At 38.6% G+C, this 22,492-nt stretch overlaps 1 protein-coding gene across 2 annotated transcripts in view; it reads right to left on the bottom strand.

Annotated features, from left to right (window-relative positions):
- The window catches only part of Znf451 (zinc finger protein 451), a 60,173-nt gene that overhangs the window by 28,909 nt on the left and 8,772 nt on the right, over positions 1 to 22,492 (bottom strand). The window contains exons 3-4 of one of the 2 annotated variants that reach the window (XM_059281690.1): positions 20,938 to 21,018; positions 808 to 933 (exon numbers count right to left, since the gene is read on the bottom strand). In XM_059281690.1, the coding sequence (XP_059137673.1) occupies positions 808 to 933; positions 20,938 to 21,018 (207 nt within the window). Of the gene's footprint in view, positions 1 to 807; positions 934 to 14,779; positions 19,160 to 20,937; positions 21,019 to 22,492 lie in introns of those variants that run through there. The other variant, XM_059281689.1, reaches the window with a different exon arrangement.

Genomic DNA, 22,492 nt, shown 5'->3' with positions numbered 1-22,492 from the left:
CAATAGAAACCCTAACTAAGACAAAGGGTATGTGAAGAGAAAAAAAAATTGACCAAGATTTCAATCTGAAGACCATTTATAAAATATTGTTCCAAAGGACAGCCATAAACAAGTCTCAAGAATGTTGACATGTACATATTTAAATTTTCTATGGTCAAGTAAACATAGAAATACTGGCTTTAATACAAAAATTTTAAAGTATCTTTCCTACAGAACTTCTAAAGCCCTAATGTAGTAATATGATTTTTCAATACACAAAGCATGCATCTCAACTTCACAAGTCACCAGTTTCTTACTATACAACCACTGCAATAAAATCTTCTTTAGTAATAACATCAGGGGCTAGGGAGATGACTCAGGGAGTAACATGCCACATAAGCCTGAGGACCTGAGTTCAATCCCTAGGACCCACATAAAAACCAGGCACAATGGCATGTGCTTCTAACTGCAGAGCTGGAAAGGTAGGCAGGCGAATTCCTGGGGAACACCCTCCAGCCAGCCTATCCAATCCACGAGTTCCAAGCCAATGACAGCCCTTGTCTCAGAACACAAAGTAGATGGTTCCTAAGGAGAAAACACCCAAGGTTGACCTCTGTTCTCCACAGGCATGCATACACACACACACATAAGTTATAGAATATCACAATTCAAACACCAAAAATAATTACAAGACATTTTCTGTATGTTTTTAAGTAGAATAATCACTCACTAGAATTATTCAAAAATTCTATTTATTTTTTTGAAAATCTTTACACCTTTATTATCAATAATTCTATAAGTTAAATCCTAATTAAAGTAGAAGCATACCCTGAATGCTCTATTCTTCTCTTCTTTTTGTTGTTTTTCCACTTCAACATGACGGGCAAGGCGAGCCAATGTTAAAGCAACTTTATCCTTCTGATGGTCTATATAGTCTTTGTGTTTAAAATTCTCCTATAGTACAAACAAAACAATTTTCATTCTACTTAATACAAAATTAGCACTTAGACAATAAATATTTACTCACCAAACAGTTATTGTATTCAAGAACCATTTACTTCTGTTATAGTTCTAAAAATCTTCCTGGTGTGTGTGGGGGGGGAGGGGGTCTGCCTTTGTCTCCTGAGTATATATTGTATTTTATTGTGGTATTTTGTGATTGATATGCTAACAGAAGAGAAAAATGGAATCAAATAAAACAATTAAGGGACTGGAGGACCTGGCTTGCTTCCCTGTACCACATGATGGCTCACAACTGTCTGTAACTCCAGTTCCAGGGGACTGATGATGCCTTCTTCTGAGCTCCAAGAACATCAGAAATGCTAGTGGTGTACAGACATACATGCAAGCAAAACATCTATATACATAAAATAAAAACAAAACACATACATACACACAAACAAGCAACTCAAAACTACAAATGGGAAAAAAAGAGAAAACACTAATAGGCAATAAACAAAAAGGAAGACAAAAGAAAGGCAACAAATACACAGTGAAAAAATAAAATAAATATGGTATTAACCCAACTATGTTAATCACTCTACATGGCAACAATCTAAATACACCAATCGAAAGATACACTGTCCAATACTTACAAACAAATTTTGAGGGCCAGTGGGATTGCTCAGTGGGTAAATGCTCTTGGTACCAAACTTGAGCATCCAAATTCACCCAGAACCCACATGGTAGAAATAGAAACTGACTCACACAAGTGGTCCTCTACCCTCCACATGCCCCAGAGCATGAAGACACTCACACAAAGACATACACATGCACACAAAATAAATATAAGCAAAATTTTAAAAAAATTGAAAGCAAGATCCAATTATATGCTGATTGTAAGTAATCTTCCTTTAAATACAGAGGCACACACAAATTAAAAACAAAGAATGAGAAAACACACTATTCACTAAGGGCTAGGGATTTAGCTCAGTGGTAGAGTGCTTACCTAGCATGTACAAGGCCCTCAGTTCAATTCCCAGAGGCAGAAGAAGGTGGGGAGAGAGAAAGAGGGAGATAAGAAAGAAAAGGGAAGGGAGAGAGAGAAAGAAGAGAGAGTTGCTAACACAGAGGTCAGAGGCTGACTTCAGATGTCTCAATTGCTTCCTACCTTTTTTTGTTTTAACAATTTCACACAAGTACAGAACACACTTGATCACAGTCACCTCCAAGCTGCCTTTTCACACCCCATCCTGTCCTTCCTCCCTCCACAGCCTTCTGACTCTTTTTCTTCCCAATTACTCCCCTCCTACTTTCTTGTTTGTTTGCAACTCACTGGGTATTCTTTTCTTCTCAAAAATAAACAAAAGGAACCCTGACTACCATCTTGAGAGTAAACTGAGAGACACTGCTGGAAACTGGGGAAAAGTGGTAAATGAAGCAAGCACACACTTTAACTCTGAAAACTTTGCCCACTTTTGAAAGCAATTTAAAAATGGAAAAATATTTTAAGTATTTTCTCTTTAACTGAGGGAAATTAAGTAATATGAGGCAGGTTAAATAGTTACGTGGTATTATTATTATTATTATTATTATTATTATTATTAATCACCACAAATCTTCTGTTTGAAGGTCAGAAGAGCCAGCTAAGGCTTAAGACATGGCACAATGGTAAAGCACTTGCCAATCAGGGTAAGGCAAGCTGCTAATTAAAGCCAGACATGAGTGATGTTACCACTCTCTCAAGAATGACAAATCCCACTGCTAGAGGTACAAAGTGAGGAAGGCCACTAGACCTCACTGGATTATAGTCTTCAGTGGTTACAGGAGAACACACTGGCACTAGAAAAGGGGTGAGAAAGTTTGCCCAGAGATCACAGGAAACCCCTATTCCGCACAGCAACATAGCAGGTAATCCAAGGAATCAAAGAAACTGGATACAAATTTTAAGTTATCAGAACGTCAGGGAAAGAAAAACTTCCCATCACTTTGTTAGCGACTATGGTGGTTTCATCTTCACTGTCAACTTGAACGGATCTAGACTCACCATGGAAATGCCCCTGAGAATGTCTACAAGGGTGTTCCCAGTAAAGTTTAACCATTCACTCCCCAAGTCCTACCAGAGGATGTAACGACAGTTGCTTCATGTTCCTGCCACAATGGACTGTACATTCAAACTGTGAGCCAAATAAACCTTTCTTTTCTTTCTCCCTCTCTCTCTCTCTCTTTTTTTTTTTTTGTTTTGTTTTGTTTTGTTTTTCCCAGACAGGGTTTCTCTGTGTAGTTTTGGTGCCTGTCCTGGATCTCGCTCTGTAGACCTAGGCTGGCCTCGAACTCACAGAGATTCGCCTGCCTCTGCCTCCCAAGTGCTGGGATTAAAGGCATGCGCCACCACCGCCCGGCAAACCTTTCCTTTCTTAGGTTGCCTTTGTCAACTCCTTCATTACAGCGATGAGGAAAGCAGTTAACATACAAGTCCAATTTAAAAACAATTTCAGGTCAGATGGAAGTTCTTAAATGTTTCCTATAAAACTAAGATAAAGGAGCCCTCAATTCTTAGGACTGGAAATGTTTACCATTCACTAATGCCAAAATGCTATTGTGATTTAATATGAAGTCACAGAATAAAACTCTAGAACTTCCCATACACTCAGGCTAGATTTGCCATATTCTTGGATCTTTTCTAAGATAAGGTTTTCACATGTGTAACTTACCAGGGTCATACTAAACTAACTCTGAATCCACATAAGAATGATAGGTTTCAAGTTTTTTGGAATATTAACTAATATTATTTCAAGGTTTTTTTTTTGTTTTTTGTTTTTTGTTGGTTTTTTTTTTTTTTTTTTTTGCTAATATTTGGAATATTAGCAGCTACAGCATCTCCAGGACCACACATCTTCAAGTACTCACCAAGGTCACCTTGGACTAACTTCTGTATATATAAAGTACAACTAAAGGGTCCATATGGACAACAAATGATAAGGTTTTGTGGTAGGGATAACACAGGAAACCCTTAGGAGGGAAAATTCTGGTAAGGAGGTAGGTAGGTAAGCAACAGTGTACCTCCTCTAGTACTGGGGATTAAACCTAGGGCCTTGCATGTTGGACAAGTGCTCTAGCCACCTAAGCAACACCCAGGCCCTTTTTCCTTCCCATTTTGCCTAAGCTGGTCTCAAACTTTCAATCTTCCTGCCTTGGCCTCCTGAGAACCGAGACTGCAGGCATGCACTCCCACTCCTGGCTTATCTGTGCTTCTGACCACTCTCAGTCTCCTCTATATCCAGAACTGCACAGAACTAACAAAGAAAATACAAAGCCAAGAGGTTAAAAGGCAGGCACATCATTTAGCCAGTATAAAATTCTTACACTTCTTTACATTTTGTTATTCCTAAGAGGGTCTCCTATAGACTAGGCTGTCCTCAAACTTGTCAGGGTCAAAGATGAACCTAAATTCCTGGTTCTTTTGCCTCCATTTGCCAAATGCTGGGATTTCAGGTCTGAGTCACCATACCTGGCCGACTTCTTATGCTGTTCTTTTAAACTTGAGATTAAACATGTACAAAGTATCTGGGCATCCTAGAAACGGCAATCAAATTCAGGGTATTAGTTAAACCTGACTATTCATGCCCATGGACTTTAAGCAGAGGCAGATGCCAGGATAACTTTTCATCTACGGACCCCCATAATCCCAGCATTTCAGAGACAGAGTCAGGAAGACCTAGAACCCAAAGCCAGTCACGGCTACACAGTGAGTCTGAGCCAGTACAGGCTAGATTAAGACCCCACAGTAGAGTGTGATTGGTTAGCATGCACAAGTCTCTGAGTTCACTCCCAACTCCCAAAAACAACAAAATTTACTCTTCTACAAACAGTATATCACTTGGGGAGGAAAGAAAGGGGAGTCTTTTATGACATCTAGATTAAGAATTTTAGCCTTGTGACAGACTAACTACACTATCCTTTTCTTTTTGTTGCAGATCAATAACCATTTCACCAGAAACCAGTTAAGACTATAAACTTAAATTCTAACTCAGATGGCGAGAGATTCATTAATAATTACCTCCAATGAGAATTCTATCATTTTGATAAAATTTTCACCAAAAGATTTATCAAATTTAATGTACAAGAATCCCCTGGAAAGTATCAGAACTTGCAACATTGCTAGAAATTGTGATCTGCTCTGCAAATTGTGCAATAAAGTACAATCATTAAATAGGCAAACCAATGAACTGACACAAAATCCTACTAATCAATAAAGTAATGCTAAACTTACATTTCAATATCTTTTCTATCACATATACATATATGTGAAAATAATCCCACACAGCAAATCTAGAAATGTATATAAATCAAAATGTCTGTAGTAGTTATGTCTGTCTGAAGGGTCTCTTCCTTTCATACCTATTTTCTAATTTTCCCACAATCAGTACATGCAATGAAATAGTTAACAAACCTACTGATGACCAAGAGTAGATGAAGACAATGTGTTAAGGCTTTCAATCTTTTGTTGCTCAGAAATACCCTAGAGATAAAATTTCGATTACAATTTCCCCAAGCCCCACAGAAGCATATTAATTGAGTCTAGGTGTAGTGGTGCACATGCTTGTGGTCCTAGCTACTTGAGAAGTGGTGAGAAGCTTGCTTAAGGCCATGCGTGGATACCAGCCTGACAATACAGTAGACGTCTTCAAAATCTAAGAATTAAGGTAAGTGTCATATTTATAGACAGAAGGCATAGTGGCTTCTGTTGGGAAAATATTTCCACAGCTTTGAGACCAAGTACCATTGTCATTTAAAGCAAAAAACTATTTGGCTAAAACCAATTAGCATTATTTTGTTTATGTATATATGTACCTTTCTAGTATACGTTTGTTTTTAAAGAGTTCCCATATTAGTCTCCAACTCTGGGGCTCCAGTGACACAGCTCTTTAAGTTTCCCAAGTGGAGGGACAGCAATCCTGAAACATCATGCGCAGTTCACATGTGCTTTTGAAAACATCCAAAGCACATGTATTAACTTTGTATTTTAAATATTAAAAGTACACATAACCAAAGTAAAGGCTAAAATGTTTAAGTATTTCCTTATCTGACTAAGTTAGAGCCCACTTTCCTCTGTCTGCAACAGAAAACTTGCCCAATTATAGAAGCTTGTTTAATTTTAAAGGTAGGTCACTTCACAAATGTGTTTAAAAGTAAGCTGATTACATCCCCCAAAAAATTCTTATTAACAGTTAAATTTCTCCCAGACTAATCTCCAATAAATGCCCACATAAATAACAGGTGAACTTTCCTTTAAAATTCATTTACAAATGCCTGCTTCTCAGAACACTGTATTCTCAATTCTAAAAATTATTTATATTGTTTAGCAAGCTGAGTGCCATAAGCTTGCCAACTCTCCCCTAGTAATTAAGAACTGTCCTTAACACTGAGAGTTGAGAACAATGCATCTAAGTCCTGTTGGGTTTTCTTTTTTTGATACAATGCCTTGCAAGCCCAGACTACTCTCAAAGTCATGGCAATCACCCTGCCCAGCCTCTTGACATCTGGGATGACAGAAGTGAGTATCGGCTTTAGTAAGAACTCCTGTCAGGTGTGGTAGCAGCGTGCCTGCCTGTAATCTCAGCAGTGGGGAGGCCAGTTTAGGGCTAAACTGTCACCTAGGATTTTTTCGGCATCCTGCCCCACTATTCTTGGAAACAGTCTCATTTTGTGTGGTCCAGGCTGGCCTTAAACTTACACCAAACAATCCTCCAGCCTCGGCTTCCCAAATACTAGGATTACAGGTGTGAGCTACATAGATTTTTTTGGCAGGGGTGTAGTAGGGGTGTAGTGGGGTGTAGTGGGGGCTTTCAGGTGTACACCACCACACCCAGCCCAGAAATTCTTTCAGTTCTCATACAGCTTTCACCAAAAGTTGAGGCCAACCTTTCTTTATTGCTGTCACTAGCTGAATCAGTTATTCAGAAATATTTGCCAAGATTAACTCAATAAAACTGTAAGGTTAAAGAAGTGGGTCTGCTTTGACAAGTTCTAGAAACACAATGTTGAGAACCATAGGGCTTTATGAATGAAATCACGGAATAATAGCTTGATGTATTATCTAAGTGGCTTTTAAATAATAAAAATAAATTCTTAAATCATTGTTCATCTCTAAAAAGATGATTTTTAACATCTTAGGAAATTTTCTATTTCCTACAGAATTACTTGAACTGAAACATGAGTAAACTATATCCATGTTTCAGTTCAAGTAATTCTGTAATGATTACTACTCTAATTCACAGGGTAATGGAAATTAAGAGAAAAGCACTCTGTAAAAGCACCGCTCAAAGAAGTGCTCTCAACAACCACTTTCCTATCTCACTCACCAAAGGCACTTTCTGGCTTTTGACAAAGATACTAAAAAGGAAATAAAAACTTGTTGGCTACAGGAGGTTGAAGTAACAGGGTGCACAGAAAATGACCCAAGGCAAGGGTTTACTCCGTTTTATCACCTTTAACGTCTACGTAAAGGACCCCAAGTTCAAAAGCTGAAAGATCAGACCAACTGCAAAAGCATTCATTATACATTAACCATCTGGGTAGCACACTCGGTTGGGAAGAAGTCCTGCAACAAATGCATTACCAAATTTAAAGCCTTTAGCACCACCATTCTAAAGCTCCAAGGTTGGTTTGTAATCTGTAATCCCAAAGTTCTGGGTACCAGAAGCCCCTTTTGTCCAATTTATGATTCAAGCCTCATCCCAAAAAACAATTTGAAAGGCAGTAAGTTTTCTCAAGAATTTTATATCCAAATACAGATAAAGCAGGAGATAAACACAATGCAGTACAATATATATTCATCACCCCCAGGAGTAATTTTGAAATCAAGAAACCCTCTTTTTACAAAGCCATCTCCTTCCGACTCCAGTTCATTGTTCACAAATACAAAGTACACAGAATATCTGCTTTATATAAACAAAGTCAAAACCAAACATGCAGATATGCCCCATTATGTACTTTATACCATCAAGAAAGCTGTACCGCCAAATCTTTTCAATAAGATTCTACCTCTCATAGCTTTTGAGTAAACTGTTAGTATCTTTCTATATTTGTTTTTCTAATGATAGACCCTCTTAGCACAGGAAACACTTATGTGCATGCTCACAGGAGTTTATACAACTTTGGAATTTAAGGAGGATTTCTAACTATCTTTGACTATGTGAAACTGTGATAAAGGAGAGTTACTTTTTAACCCTGAGTGCCACTTGATGCCTCTGACAGAGGAAAAGGACAGAAGGGAGGAAGGAAGCCAGGGAGAAGAGAGAGGGAAGGAAAAGTTAGCAGGACTAGGCACAGTGGCTCAGTAATTCCCACACTCAGGAGGCTGAAGCAGAAGGACCACTGCAGATCTGAGGTTAGCCTGGGCTATAGAGTGGACCCTGTCTCCAAATGTAAAGAGGACTTAGAATGTAACTGTAAGGTGCTTGCCTACCAATGAACAAAGCCCTGGGTTTGAGCCTCAGCACAGCACAGCCAAGCATGGTTGCTCATGTCTGTTACCTTAGCACTCAAGAGGTGGAGGCAGGAGTACCAAAAATTCTAGGTCATCCTCAGCTATACAGTGAGTTCAAAGCCAGCCTGGGCTACATGAGATCCTGTAACAGAAAAATAAAAAGGAAAAAGAAAAGAGAAGAAAAAAAACAAGGTTGATAAAGTGTTTGGGGGCTACTGGAATTACCAGGAGCACAAAACACCTGCAGATGCCACCTAAACATTCTTACAATGTTCCTTTTCTGCAAGTCTACCAGGAAACTGTTTCACATTTAGCTGCTCTGAAGAAGGTACTGGCTAAAGGACCCTATGTGGCTTTAGCCATGAAGGATACCACATTCTGTGTCTCCAGTGCTCTCCACCAGTCCCAAGGTCTCTCTCACTGTTTAAGCTGCCCCAGGAAAGAAATGCAATGCTGAGGTCTTTCTTGGGCTTAAATTATTTTCGATGTGCATAGCAGCCCCAGTATAAAACAATTTTTGGTCTACTGCCATAACCTTCAGGTGATGGCCACATAAGCAATATACTTTTGAGTCACAGGAATCAACACAACTTCATGCATAACTTACCCTCTCTGTAGTTTAATTTCCTTCATTTCTGTCCCCTACAGGCTGCTCTTTACAGGTCTGAAGCCAGACATACCTCATGACAGTCTTAGCTTTGCGTCTTTCAGTTCTTCTGCCTAAATGAATGTCTGTTTCTCCAGCAGACCAGCTATACTAACATCCTCCAAAGTTCCACTGAGCCAGTTGGTAGAAAGGCTTTCCTGACCTCTCTAGCTGGCCTTTTTCACTACAATGTCACCACAGGCATTCCTGAATAAAGTAACTTCTACAGTATATTAGCACTCAAAAGAATACCTGGCTCTTTCTTGGCTTTTGTTTTGAGACAGAGTCCCATGTGAGAATTACTCCACAGTACACCCAAATCTTTCTCAGTCCTTGCCTGCACACAGTGGATATTATTGATGTGTGACTGATGGGCTGCTGCCCATGCCCCAGTGGATGCCCCCACACTTATGTACATGGTGGCATGTACACTCATGGGCAGCACTAAATGAAGGCAGTGGGACTTTGTAAAACTGCCATTAAGTTGGGAGGGAGATGTGTTTAGGGAGGCCCAGGAAAGTAGGAGGGAGTGGAGGTGAATAGAATCAAGATACATGGTATACATGTATGAAATTTTCAAAATTAAAAAAAAGTGCATTTCTATACCCAGTATCATCCCATTCATGGAAAATCTAAGAACGCAGAACACCAAAATTATTTATAAAATTAAATCTGCATCGGGCTTTAGTGTTCTTCAAATTATCTCCAGCTATTACTTTATTTGTCTGGAGGCAGGGTCTATGTAGCCCTGGATGTCCTGGAACTCCGCATTGGGCTTTAGTGTTCTTCAAAGTATTTGCAGCTATTACTTTATTTGTTTATTTACCTGGAGGCAGGGTCTATGTAGCCCTGGATGTCCTGGAACTCACTATGTAGACTAGCCTGTCTCTACCTCCCAGTGCTGGCATGTAAAGGTGTGTGCCACCACACCCAGATAGTACCCTGAAATAGGGAAACGGAGGCTGAGACAATAGGTGACTTGCTAACACTGAGGTCAGAGCCTTTAGCGTTTTAAAAATCAAATCCTCTGCACCATTCTACCTGTTTCATTAAACAAAAACGGTACAGGAAAGTGAGTGCTAAGAACTATGACAAAATTGACAAGTGCTGCACGTGACTGGGCTACGAGTAAGTGTGGAGCAGAAGCTGTGAGCACTGTGAGAATAACCTTGGTCCAGAACCTTGATGAAAAGTGAAGACTGCCTCTCATCTGAAAGGTGAAATAACTAGAAATTAGTACCAAGTACTAACAAGAGTGCATGTATAGCCATAAACAGGAAAGGATTTGTCCATCAAAGACACAGCAGCATGTGACCTGAGGGAGTCTGCATCCAAGTGGAGGCACACCGCTTGAACAAATCACTTAATGACACATCTGCACAGAGATGAAGGTAGCTAAAGAATGCTTAGTACATACAGATACACATTCTGTCCTTGCCTTTCTTCCCAGACAGGTAGCTGACAATTAAATCCACTGCAATCAAGATTAAGGTGGTCTAACCACTCACAATACACAGAGGTATTACACAAGAAAACACACACACACACACACACACACACACACACACACACATACGCACAATTCTGTGCTAAGAATCTGAATGAGTCTATTTACATATTAAGTATATTTTACTTAAGATAATACGGAATGGGCTGCATTCCAAACAGGAAAACTGCCACAAAGAAATAGGGTTTTGTTATTGTTGATTTAATTTTTTTCTTGATACAGGGTTTCACTATGTAGTCTTAGTTGGCCTGGAACTAGCCATACAGACCAGGCTGGCCTAAAACTGATAGAGATCTTCTGCCTACCTCTGCCTCCATAATACTGAGAATTAAAGGTATGGGCCACCACACCTAGCTAGCAATGAAATGTTTTTTCAAACAAGACTTGGAATCCTAGCACTTAAGACAGGAGGACTGTAACAAGTTCTAAGCCAGCCTGGGCTATACAATGAGACCATATATGAACCTCCCCCCGCCACACACACTAAGAACATCAATGACAACAACACATCCTGTGTCTTAAAGACCAAGGGTAATTTCACTCCATCATTATTCAGGTCAGTGCTGCCTCACTAACTGAAAGCACAGTAAGGTACTTAACACATACAGTGCATTAGAAATGCAAAGAGTGTGAATCAGTCATCACAGACAAAAGTGGAAGTTCTGTGTCCCTTCCCAACGAATGCTGTGAAAGTCACTCTTACAGACAATGAAAGAAAACAAAAGGCATGGTATATAGTTCATGGGGAAAGAAAGCACATGAAAAGCTAGCCTTGTAGAAGGAACAGAATCGCTAACAGAGCAACACTTGAGGCATTTACAGTTAAAGTAGAATTTTTAAAAGATATCACCAAATATACATTTACTTTCACTTATACCAAAGAGAAGAGTCAAGAATACTAGACACACTGTAATACTCAAAAAACAAAATCTAAGGTCTTCAAAGTTCTAAGACAAACCTGAGAACTCTGACCTTGAAAAATCCAATAAACCATCTGCAATAGTTCCATCAAAAAAACCAGTAAAGCCCTTAAAACCCAAAGATTGGCTAACTTTAAACATATCAGAGCTATACCATAAATTAATTTTATGATAATAAATTTAACCATTAACAATATATACAGAATGCATCTGTGAAGAATACACAATGGCTCACTCCTGTAATTCCAGTACTTGGGAAAGTGAGGTGAAATTGTCTTGAAGTCAGAGCCAACCTGGACTATAGAGACACTATATCAAAAGACAAAAACAACAACAAATATATATATATATATATACACATATACATATTTGAACTAAGAAAATGCCATTAAACAAAAGACATTTTAAAAAAAAATCAATGAAAGTTCAATAGTCAAGAAGCACTTCTGAGACTGGACTGGCTAAGGGATATTTTTTCTTTTTGAGACAATGTCTCATGTAGTCCATGAGGGCCATTAATTCTATAGCTAAGACTGACCCTGAATTTCTGATCCTCTTGCCCTACATTCTAAGTGCTGGGTTTAAAGATATACCATTACTGATTGATGCAGTACTGGGGTCTGAACCCAGGGCATCCCCCACATTGGGCAAGTACTGTTCCTACAGAGCTTATTCTCAGCCCCTGTATTTTTTAAGGATTTTAGGAGAAACTAAATACATTCTTACCACAAATGCCTATGACTATTAAACATACAAATTAAATAACATTTAAAACAAATGAACATTAAAATCTTGGCTAGAAGGACAAAGTGGCTCACACTTTGTAATTCCAGCACTTAGGAACATGAAATAGGATTGTGGGGTGGTTGGGGGGAAAAAGAGAGAAGGAAGGGAGGTGACGGGAGAGAGATGGGGAGGAAAATTTGAGCAAGCAAGCAAGGCAGAAAGAGGTGGGGAAATGGCTCAATAGATAAAGTGCTTGCCACATAAGTATGAGGACTCAAGTACCTTAGTACCATGTAAAAGGCTGAGCACAGTGGCATGCATCTATAATATACAGCATGAGGTGGGGTGGGGTAGAGAATTCCTGAACCTCGCTGGCTAACTAGTCTAGCCAACCCTGTGAACTCATAGTTCAGTAAAAGACCCTGTTTCAAAGAAAGAAAAAAAAAGTGAAAATAAGAAAGACACCTGACATCAACCTCTGGCCTCTACATGCTGTAAGAACACACACTCACCACATACACACATATACCATGCACACACATTTCTGCTAAATATACAATGGCAGAAATAAAAATATTATCAAGAAGATTAAGAGAAAATCAAGACTTCCTTTTGGAAAGAGATTCTAGGTAAAGACAGATCAGTATCAAAAACCCTCACCAAGACCACATGACTAAAAGCCCAGCATGGTGTCATACCCCTGAAGTCCCTGTCCCCAGGAGGTGAAGGCTGGAGAATCATGTTTGTGGCAGCTTGAGCAGCTACCAAAAGGCCCTCTCAAGACACAACTGAACTGTGACCACCTCTACATCCTACAGGAAGTGAACATAAACTCCAGTAGTAAGATCTCAAGCATTACAAAAGTGCATTATAATAAAGTTAAATAATGACACAGGAGTACAAAAAGGGACTCCACTAATAAGAAAAAACAAATTTAATAAAATACCATTCTCAATCATCTAGGAAGGGAAACTCCATAGATTTTAATGGTTTATAAAACTTGTTCATAATGAAGAAAAAAAAAAGATTTGCATTCAATACAGTAATCAACATTCACTTACTGATAACTTCCTCCTTTAAATTTTAAGTGAAAAGAACTGACTAGTTGTATGTCCACTAAAAACCATACAGAATCAATATGACCAACCGAATGACATGCATAAGATATATCCACAGTAACAATCAGTTATTGGTCTAGCCACCAACATTAAGTACATCAGGGTAAATTTCAAAAACAGGGGAACTAGACAGTGCAAAACTGGGGCAAAATATGCCTCACATTGAAGAAAGAAAAGTTATTTGTTATTGCAATCTTCTACTTCTAAAAAGATCTAACCCATAATATTTCAAGCCTTCAGCAGAATCCCAGTTAACTATACCTTCAAGAATGATGAATGTGTTGCTAACCTTTATGTTCACCCTTATTAGTATCCAATTCTACAGTGAGCGGGAATTCTGGACTTTGTCTTTTCAACCTCCTTGCTTACAATACCTGAGAGGTATATATCCTGGATGTATATATCAGGCCCTTAAGGACATTATCAATCAGGTCACTTAGGTATAATGCAGTAAAGTAGCCTGAAAGAATATATACTGCCCTCAAAATGGCATTTTGAAGGCTAAGTAAATAAATGCAATTATACTGATAAAGAAGCTGCCAGTTTAAAAAGGGAAAAAAAACAAAACCAATTATACTGACAAGGAAGCTGCCACAGACTACTATATATGAGTATAGAGTGCCATCAACTTTACTGTTTAAAATGTCCTTGCTTCTTCTATCCCAGTAAACACATCCATTAAGCACATAAAAGTTGTTTTACTATGGCTATGAACAAGGTTAGATGTGAGACAAACGGCTCAATCAGAAAATCCAGAACATGCAAAGAAAAAAGAGTTACGTTTATGTCTAGAAACAGAGCCAATCACTAAAACCTAAAAAGAACTGTGACATTAATTAAATAGAGGGAGATTTATTCTATAACCTTCTGAAATTAGCAACAGTGCTATAAAGAAAACAAATTAGCATTCAGAAGTACATTTAAATAGTGCAATTGTACAGATAATAAAGATAATAAACTAAGTAAATCACTGTACAGAAGTCACATAAATACCACATCAAAGGTTAGGTCTTAAACAGAAGAGTGAAATTTAAAAAGGCACTTTATATAACAATAAATGGAAATAGTATTTCTCTATACATAGTAACTACAAAAAACATATTGTCTTCAAATACATCTTATGTCTAGTCAAGAAATGACATTTTGAAGGAAAAGATCACTAAACACATCTCTTTTGAAAAAACCAAATTATTAAACTTTTAAGTATTCCAAGGTGTCTAAAAAAGCTAGTGATATTCTCACTCAGAAGTCAACCTAACAGGAAATTCTGTTGCAGGTTCTGCACATGCAGACACAATCTAAATGTTTATCTGGTTAAACCTAAATGCTATATTCTACTGGACTGTCTACTGGGGTTGTCTCACTAGACCAAGTACCAACTTTTACTTTTATAACACCATCATCATCATTCAAGTATGCCAGAGGTTTAAAATTAAAAAAAAAAAAAAAAAAAAAAAAAAAAGATAAGCAGGTGAAGGATGCTGGAATAGTTCTGAGTCAAGTAGCTATAGCTAAGAGTGCTCCCACCCTACCATACTCTGTCCACAAATGACTCAACTGCCAAGTACTTCATAGCTTGTCTGTTTGATCACCAATCTGGTGATTTCCTGACACTTTTCACTTCCAGGAAAACTGAATTCTCTAGAGTTGCTTGGACTTATCAATAAATTGTTCAAGCAACGTTACTTTTACCTCATTAATGAATAATATAAACATCTCAGATGAGGGTAGGGCTGTCCTGAAATTTTAAGAGTGTATAATAATGTGAAAATTATTAAAGTGCTAAATTTTATGTGCTTTTTTTGCTTGCTGTCTACTAAAATTTAAAGCAGGGATGGGCACAAATAAATTAGGTGGGAATGCCAAAACAGTTTCAAAGAATACATCGTCAAGCATTATTGATTTTTGTTTCACTTTGAACAACAGGAGTATCTCATAAATCGTATGTGATATATAGCATCTAATTCAGGGCAAGATGGAAAAGAAGGAACAATCTGAAGCAGCCTCAACTAGTCAGAAACGTGCACCTTTCCCCGGTGAAGTCTGAGTGGCTACTCCTTTCTCAGAAGACACTGCACTGCTACCAGTCCGGGCTTAAGCCTACTACCCCTTCGAAGAGCATTTATTAGAAGCTACAAAAGTCTGTTTTTCTGGAGTTCATCCGAGAGACACCTTAGAGAGTCCTGGTACGAACCTAAGGAAGTCAAAGTAAAGTTTTGTTGACCACACAGAAAAATAAGGTAAATATTAACCCTGGATACAATCCGGTTAAATTTGCTAAATGATCATAATAACTAGTTCAGGTTTAGTCTACAAAGAAAACAAATAGGACCAATATAGTACGCTAAAATTATCTGACAAAGTAACTTCTTCCAAGTTGGGAAATCCGTGCCTTCAATCTATACGGCACAAATGAAAAGCAGCAGCCGGGCCCGGTGGCACATGCCTTTATTTCCAGTACTCTGGAGGCAGAGCCAAGCAGATCTATGGGTCCAAGGCCAGCCTGGTCTACATATCAAGTTCCAGGTCAGCTAGGTCTATGTAGTGAGACCTTGTCTCAAAAACAAGAGGAAGAAATGTAGATTAAGCAGAGTGCTGAATATGGGTATGAAAGAAGGAATGAGTTGTCTAATGAATTACAAAAAGGTGAACATCACAGAAAATGTTAACCACTAAGATGCAAGAATCATGGTAAGAAACAGAAACCACATAAATTTTTAAGACAGTGTTATATTCCACTAATAGTATACCTAAAACATTTTGATCAAGCAGATTAAAAATTAAGAAAAAGCAGGTGTTTGAACAACCAAGAAGTTACATAATTACATTTTGAGAAAAAATTATTTTTTGGCTGCCAAGTTACATCAGGTGAAGTGTTCAGACCTCCTCAAACTTGACACTTTTTCTACTTTAAAAGTCATGCTGTGAAGAGGACACAGGGGCTGGTATATTATACAGCCATTGCCTTGAGATTGAAGATGACACTGTGGGACACTAACATAACTGAGGTATCTGCTGCCAGCTCCAGAAAGATGGAGATTCATTATTGGGAGCAAAATGTAAATATCTCTTAGTAACAGTTAGTCCAGTTGGATTACATGACAAATTAACCAAGTTAACCAAGAATATGTCACTGAAGTCTTGATTCCAACCTTTCAAGAATTCAATAAAAAGTTATTATCATCTAGATATCCAGAAACAGCTGTGTATCTTGAAAACACCCAGTCACACTTTACATCTCAAGGATTTCTCAATGAAGTCTAGACTAATGACATCTCTCTTTATTTCAAGAGAGAACAGATTGTCAGGCATGTTTGGAATTCTTGCTCTTAGAGTTCAGATTTGCATGCCTGGATGATGGGAATAATATTTTGTATTTCCAGGGCCATGATGATGCATTTGTCTATTGTACTGAGAATGTAATGTACTACCAAGCTCAAAAGAATCAACGGCTTTGAAGACAAGTTTAAGAAGGCCATCTCATTGAAAGGCCCACATTAGAGAGACTTTGATGCCTGAGTCTCTGGGTGGTTGATATAAGAGCTTGGTAAGTCATGGACTACTAGGATTGATGGCCAAGGAAGCTATCTTACATGCAGCGTTATGAGTAGTGATGGTGTGGTAGCCATCATAGTCAGGATGAAGATAGCTTAACTTTTCTACGGTGATGTTACAGGTAGGAAAATATTTTTTCCATTTTGAGTCCAAAAGTAGACCTGTGACATTTAATCATCCCAGTTAGAAGTAAACTGGATTTGGCAAAATTTTTAATTCCAGCAGACATATAGCTTCATGGCTAATTCTGAAGTCTCACAGACCTTGATAATAGTATGAACTATGGTGAGCTGATCTTAACATAGGGACTGTAACAAATCTACCACTTTTGATGACCCATCAAGCTGAAGCCCAAAGTTCCAGAAGCATTGATGATCTAAAAATGAAGGTTTTTACACTTTAGTCTTAGTAAACACTGATCTAGTAGCAAATTGTTTCCAGATCCAAAATCTGCTAGTCCTCAGTTTACCAACAAGATTTTCCTGAGGCATGAATCTACATATTTTCCTTTAATTCCAGAAGATTCAGATTCCTGAGTACCCTTCTCTGGACTTATTTTGGAACAAAAATAATGGGCAAACCTCTGTCCAATACTCCTTAGAGCAACGTCTCCATTTGGCCAATAAAGCTTAAGTCTTTTTAGTATATACTTCATTCCAAAAGTCTAGAACTCAAACATCAGCTGTGATTATTCCAGACATGCACTCATTTTCTGAGATGACCCCCAACCTGGGGAAGAACAGGTAGGATCTTGGAAGGCTAATCTGCTAAACATCCAGAGTATTAATTTTTATACCCATGTCGCTCTGGAGAGTCTCCCTTTTTTCTGTATCTATAAGGGTGATTCCGGGGTTTGTACCAATCCCCTTTGGAGTACCCTCTGTTGTGATAATGTGCTTTCTGATCATGACTATAAAAGTATCGATGCTGAGTATAGTATTTATTGTGATCTTTATATTCATTTTCTTTAATACTATTGTCTTCTGCAACAATAGCATTCACATCTTGTCCAAAAAGAGATGTACCATCAAAGGGCAAGTGTAAGATCTTCTCCTGGGTTTTCTTTGTTAGAGATGTGAGTCGAAGCCAGGCTTGTCTTCTATAGTCTACTGCCATGGCCATAACTCTGACTACAGAGTCCATTATGTCCCTGGTGGTACAAAGCTGCCAAAGTCCTGCATCCATGCCATCAGATATTATACACCTTGCTTTTCCACGATCAAACTCCGGATCATGAACCAGATCTTCCATGTCTTCCCAGAGTTTACGCTGATACTGAGTCATATAGGCCATATAGCTGGCAGCTCGGGCTGCAATGGAAGCAGCGTGGTAGAACCTACAGCCCATGACTTCCATTTCCTTTGAGGTAGAGTCTAAAGGAGATGTCGTGTTTCCTCTTTTGCTATGTTCTAGTACATCTATAATGGGTCCCTCAGCTGGTGGATTTGGCTGGAAAGGAGATGTGTCCTTGGCCACAGGATATACCCTGTGTCCCATGAAGGAAGAAGGATGGCAATCAGCAGGGTCTTTAAAAACTTCAGTGGTGGCAATTCTCAAAAGTGGATGCAAGGGAGGAACCAAACGTTTTTTAGAGGTCATCCAATCAGGCTTCCCCTCACATGTGTCGGCTTCAGACTGTAATGTCACCCTCTTTATAACACCTCTTTGTTCCATTCTCTTCAAAAGACCCGTGAAACTCGACTGCATGGGGTCAGCTGGCTGCCCTTTGTCATCAGCTGATGGAGACTTGCAGTCAGCCTCTTCTTCAACTGTGGATAAACTGTCCTCCTTAGAGGTGGAGATATCCCAAGGAACAGACGAGTTCTCACTTGGCCTAGAATGATGAAATCTAAAACAACTCCTGGACTGCAGATCACGTATGACTCGGGACATCTCAGCCACTTGTGTCTGGAGATACAGGATGGCATCCTGTCCATTCTGTGAAGCTGAAGACATCGTGATAGGTAAATCTTCTTTGACCTCAGAAAAAGCCAAAGACTCTTGGGGGACCAGAAGTGATGATGAAGGCAGAGTCTGATAATTTTGTGATTTAAGTGTCTCTGTTTCAGAGATATTAATATCTGAATTATTTTGATCATTTTTCTGGTTCTCCAATTGGTTCTCAACAGAAGAGGGTTGAGAAACTATTCTTTGCGGACTGTTGGCACAACTCCCAGAGGAGGAGCTGCTGTCTCCAATGGGAAGAGGAACACTGCAGCTAGAGCACATTTCTGGGCGATGATTCTCAGAGGGTGGCACCTTAGATTCAGGCATTCTCTGGGTTATCCACATGAACAAGAAAACCAAGGAAGAAAAAAAATATGCTTTTAATATGTTAACTTTCAAGTGCAGAGATGCATGTCCAGTAAGTAGAATTCAAATTTTATATTATTATAAATAAGAATGACAGAAACAATCCACTTTAGGTCGGCAAAAGATAACAGAAGCCAAATGCACAGGATTCATTACCCTCAATCCCATAAAAACTATAAACAATGTTGAACATAAAGAAAAAAATCATGATTAAAAATAAAATCATTTTGGAGCTGGGAGATGGTTCAGTGTGTAAAGTGCTTGCCACACAAGTATGAGGGCCTGAGTTTAGATCCCAGGTACCCACATAAAAGCAAGGCACACAACTGGACATCTGTAATTCTAGCATTGGGGAGATGGACACAGGCAAATCCCAAATTCATTAGCCAGAGAGCTTAGGCAATCAGTGAGCTCCAGGTTCAATGAGAGCTCCTCAAAAAATAAAGTAAAAATAAGTAAGGCAGAAAGCAACTGAAGAAGACCCCAGATGTTAGCCTCTGGCCTTCACATGCACACATGTGCACCTGCACATACATTTGCACACATCCATACAAACATGCATACACATGAGCCACACAAACCAAACTTTTGTTTGTTTTGATCTTTTGATCAAACTTTTGATCTGCTGCTTGATCCCAGGCTAAGATAAGATGCTGTGGTAAAGCCACTTGTAATAACAACTAATAAAAGAAAAAATCTGTTCAATATATAAAAGGCAGCAAGTGGAAGATAACGATGGCACAGAAAACTTGAACAAAGTTCTACTGAAATGGAAAAAAACAAACTTTTAAACCTCCCTCAAGTGGGGCCATTTTAAATCTCCTTAAAACTGTTACTAACTCCCCAAGAATAGCCTTCCAGTTGTACATTTCTGCTTTACAGTTTGTAGTTTGTAGGAACTTACATATTTGTTACTTCACTTCATCCTCACAACAACCCTGTGAGGTAGGACTTATTCTCATTTGAATTGCAAAAACCAAAATAAAGCAACACAACCAACACTAAGGCTAAGACGAAGTGAGAACATTCTCAAACTGAGCCATTCTGACCACAGATCCAAGTCTCAAGTCCCTATATCATATAACAAGAAGGTCCTGGTCACCACAAGCAAGCAAGAGCCAGGAATTCTCTAATCCATCAAGAAAAGTTCGTTAACCGAAATTTGGCCTATGTGAGTAATAAATGGAAGCCAACACAGCCATGAAGGGCTCCAGGAATCCAACGCTCCAAGTAAGGCATTGCTTTAAAGGTCAACCCTACAATTAGCAAGTCACACGTACCACTTCTAAGAATAGGGGAGAGAAAAAGATAAGGAGAGAAGACTGGAATTGTTCATCAGTTATACGTCTCCACATTCCATTTCCTAAAGGATCTTCACATATACTTTCTCCCAAGATAAATTTTCTGTGGCCACATAGTTCAAAAAGTAAAGAATTCAGTTGTACCAGATGAGAATTATAAGAAAGGGGAGGAGGGGGGGTAAGCAAAAAGCTTGTGGTTTTTAATTATATTTCCCTTTTATCAGTCATTAGGCTCTAGCGTTAAGTTTCCTGCAAACTTAAGGAAGAGCTGATAGAAGTAAAAGACTCCTTGAACTACCTCTGCTGGCCCATCCTAAGAGAAATGAGCCTTTTAGTGCACTGATGCTCTTAAACACAGCTATTAGTGCTTTCCTCACTCTTCAGGAAAAAAACTCTTTAACTAACACAAGTGAACGTTTAAATAAAATATAATGTACTTACATCACTATGAGAGGTACTAGGCTCTTCATCATCACTGCTGACCAGATCAATATATTCAAGAACAGGTCTTAATGGTCCTTCCTATAAAAGGAATTGAGAAAATTCATATCATGAACATCATTTAAACCAAACCAGCATTTTAAACAATGTTCTTTGTTGGGACTGGATCTAAGAAGGAAGACATATGAAGAGCAGGAAAAACAATGAACAAAAGTAAACTATTCAGAGTCCTTTTTTAAAAAGTTGACTGAGCTAGGCATGATGGTACATGCCTATAGTGCTAGGCAGTTTAAAATCTAGGCAGGAGAACTACAAGTTTTAGACCAGCTGGACCACTGCACAGCAACTTCCAGACCACCTTTTAAAAATAAAAAAAGGTACCTAAAAGTTAGAGCCTAAATCCCCAGGGACACAGATACTACAACCCAGGGCATTTCATCTTGGATGAGTATCAACAGTTTATTAAGATATCCAAGTTTATGAACCCCAGAGTATACAGCACAAAACATGGAGCTCTTTGACCAATAACTTAGCTTCATTTCCCTAAACTTAAGAGAATAAAACAGCAAACCTAGATTCTTCTCCAATCTTCTTCCTATTTTTATGTCAGGCTTAAAAACTCAGATCTCAATTCTATAGGCAAAAAGGAATTAATAAATAACATTACAATAGGAATAACATATTAATATAGGAATACCACAGAAAAATATGAAAACTAGGATAGCAAGATAATGAGTACAGACACATAATAATGTATAACTAATACTGGTGATGGTAAAAAGAGTGAAGTATACCTAAGAGAATCGGGGTACAATGGACAAAAAATAGATGAGAAAATTCAGATCTTATCCCAAAGAGCCAAAACCAAACAAACAAAAAAGAAAATCAAGAACTCAAAGAAGCTCAAGCGACCAGAAGATCACTAATATACTAATGCCAGCATTGCAGATGTGCACAAAGGTGCCTGACCAACAACTGGACATGCAGGCCTGTAATATCGGCTATGAACATTTGGGAGTGAGGTCTGGGAGTTGCCCCCACCCCTAGAAGACTACTAAACTCTAAAGAGAAGTGATTGCAGACCAATGAAAAGTCATCAGTGCTGCACGTGGACGAAAATACCGAGCACCCAGACTACATAGTATACTAACTACGTCGTCTTACTTACTGCAATCTTCCAAACACAGTCAAGAAAGATTTTTGAAACAGAAACACTAAATAAAGCAGCAGGCACATAAACAATACAGTAAAAGACAAAGAGAGCAATGTAAATACAAACAACAACAAAAAAGTCTAAAATCTAAGGTATGACTGGTATATGCCTATTTTGTCAACCCTGGGGGTTAGCGCAGAAGTTCGGGGCCAGACTGGGCTAGGAAGTGAGAACCTGTCTCAAAATTTTAAAATCTAATACAGTGTAATTGGTGGGGGGTTATAGGAGAAAAGCACAACCAATGTTAAGAGTTCGTAGACTGAAGAAAGCAGCTTGTTGTAGACAGAAAGTAAGACCATCAAGTTCAAGATTCTCTTCTTCCATTGTTTGCTTTTTCTTAGG

This window comes from Peromyscus eremicus, chromosome 16_21 (genome assembly GCF_949786415.1).
Source record: "Peromyscus eremicus chromosome 16_21, PerEre_H2_v1, whole genome shotgun sequence".
Lineage (NCBI taxonomy): Eukaryota > Metazoa > Chordata > Mammalia > Rodentia > Cricetidae > Peromyscus > Peromyscus eremicus.
This window is presented reverse-complemented; position numbering and strand designations above follow the sequence as displayed.